The sequence below is a fragment of the Gekko japonicus genome, unplaced genomic scaffold (assembly GCF_001447785.1).
Source record: "Gekko japonicus isolate JY-2015 unplaced genomic scaffold, Gekko_japonicus_V1.1 scaffold6323, whole genome shotgun sequence".
Lineage (NCBI taxonomy): Eukaryota > Metazoa > Chordata > Lepidosauria > Squamata > Gekkonidae > Gekko > Gekko japonicus.
The window spans coordinates 1,698-3,159 of NW_015161018.1; the positions used below are offsets into that span (position 1 = coordinate 1,698).

The window sequence follows — 1,462 nt, forward strand, 5'->3', positions numbered from 1 at the left end:
TTTGGGTCAGTCACAAGCAATGCTCCCTCTAAGCTGTGGAGTCTTGTGAGCAAAAATTCTACTTTGTGAGCTACTGGCATTAAAGTGATCGTAAGCCGCTCTGAGACTCCGAGTGAAGGGCTGAGCGTAAATCCAATCCCTTCTTCCTCCCCCTCTCCTTTTGACTACAACATGAAGCAAAGCCATCCTCCCTTGCAGGTGCTCCATGGACTGTTCGCTACAGGTGGGGGCAGTGGGCAAAGGGTCATCTGTGGCGAGCTCTCTCAGCCCCACCTACCTCACAGGGTGTCTGTTGTGGGGAGGGGAAGGAGATTGTAAACCGCTCTGAGACTCCGAGTAAAGGGCTGGGTGTAAATCCAATCTCTTCTTCCTCCCCCTGTCCTTTTGACCAGCACATGAAGCAAAGCCATCCTCCCTTGCAGGTGCTCCATGGACTGTTCGCTACAGGTGGGGGCAGTGGGCAAAGGGTCATCTGTGGAGCATATGCCCATCATTCTCGCCCTTCAGAAGCTTTTCCGGTGGAAGAGGTGGAGGACTCTGTCTCTAATCTGCTTGGTTTTCACCCCGTAGATGATGGGGTTCATCATGGGTGGGAAGAGCAGGTAGAAATTTGTAAGGAGGATGTGTGTGGGGGGAGTGACATGGTGACCAAACCTATGTATGATGGACGAGAGAATCACCGGAGTGTAGAAGACCAATATGGCGCACAGGTGCGAGACGCAGGTTCCGAAGGCTTTGAGCCGCTCGTCCTTCGAAGCCAGGCTGAAGACGGTCCTCAGAATCTTGGCGTAGGACAGGCTGATGAAGGTCAGGTCCAGAACTACCACCGAGAAGGCCACGATGATTCCGTAGATGTTGTTGAACCGCGTGTTGGAACAGGCCAGCCTCACCACCGCCATGTGCTCACAAAAGCAGTGGGAGATGACGTGGGAGCCGCAGTAGGGCAGCCGGCGAAGGAGGAAGGGCAAAGGAGACATCAGGAGCACGGCCCTCGTCAAGGCCGCCAGCCCGACCTTGGCGATCAACGGACGGGTGAGGATGGTGTTGTACCTCAGAGGGTGGCAGATGGCGATGTACCGGTCGAAGGCCATGGCCAAGAGCACGGCGGATTCCATGATGGCAAAAGTGTGGAGGAAGAACATCTGGACGAGGCAGGCGTCCAAGCTGATCTTCCTGTCCCGGAACCAGAAGATGCAGAGCGTCTTGGGCATGGTGGTGAGGGATAAGACCAGATACAGAGGGTGGCAGATGGCAACGTACCGGTCGAAGGCCATGGCCAAGAGCACGGCGGATTCCATGATGGCAAAAGTGTGGAGGAAGAACATCTGGACGAGGCAGGCGTCCAAGCTGATCTTCCTGTCCCGGAACCAGAAGATGCAGAGCGTCTTGGGCATGGTGGTGAGGGATAAGACCAGATCGGTAGAGGCCAGCATGGAGAGGAAGGAGAACATGGGTTTGTGGA

General features: G+C 55.4%; 1 protein-coding gene across 1 annotated transcript in view; it reads right to left on the bottom strand.

The window, feature by feature from the left end:
- Positions 1-503: 503 nt before the first annotated feature.
- The window catches only part of LOC107122603 (olfactory receptor 52K1-like), a 7,809-nt gene continuing 6,850 nt past the window's right edge, over positions 504-1,462 (bottom strand). Inside the window, exons 4-5 of the mRNA XM_015425718.1 lie at positions 1,369-1,462; positions 504-1,173 (exon numbers count right to left, since the gene is read on the bottom strand). Coding sequence (XP_015281204.1) covers positions 504-1,173; positions 1,369-1,462 — 764 coding nt within the window. The remainder of the gene's footprint in view (positions 1,174-1,368) is intronic.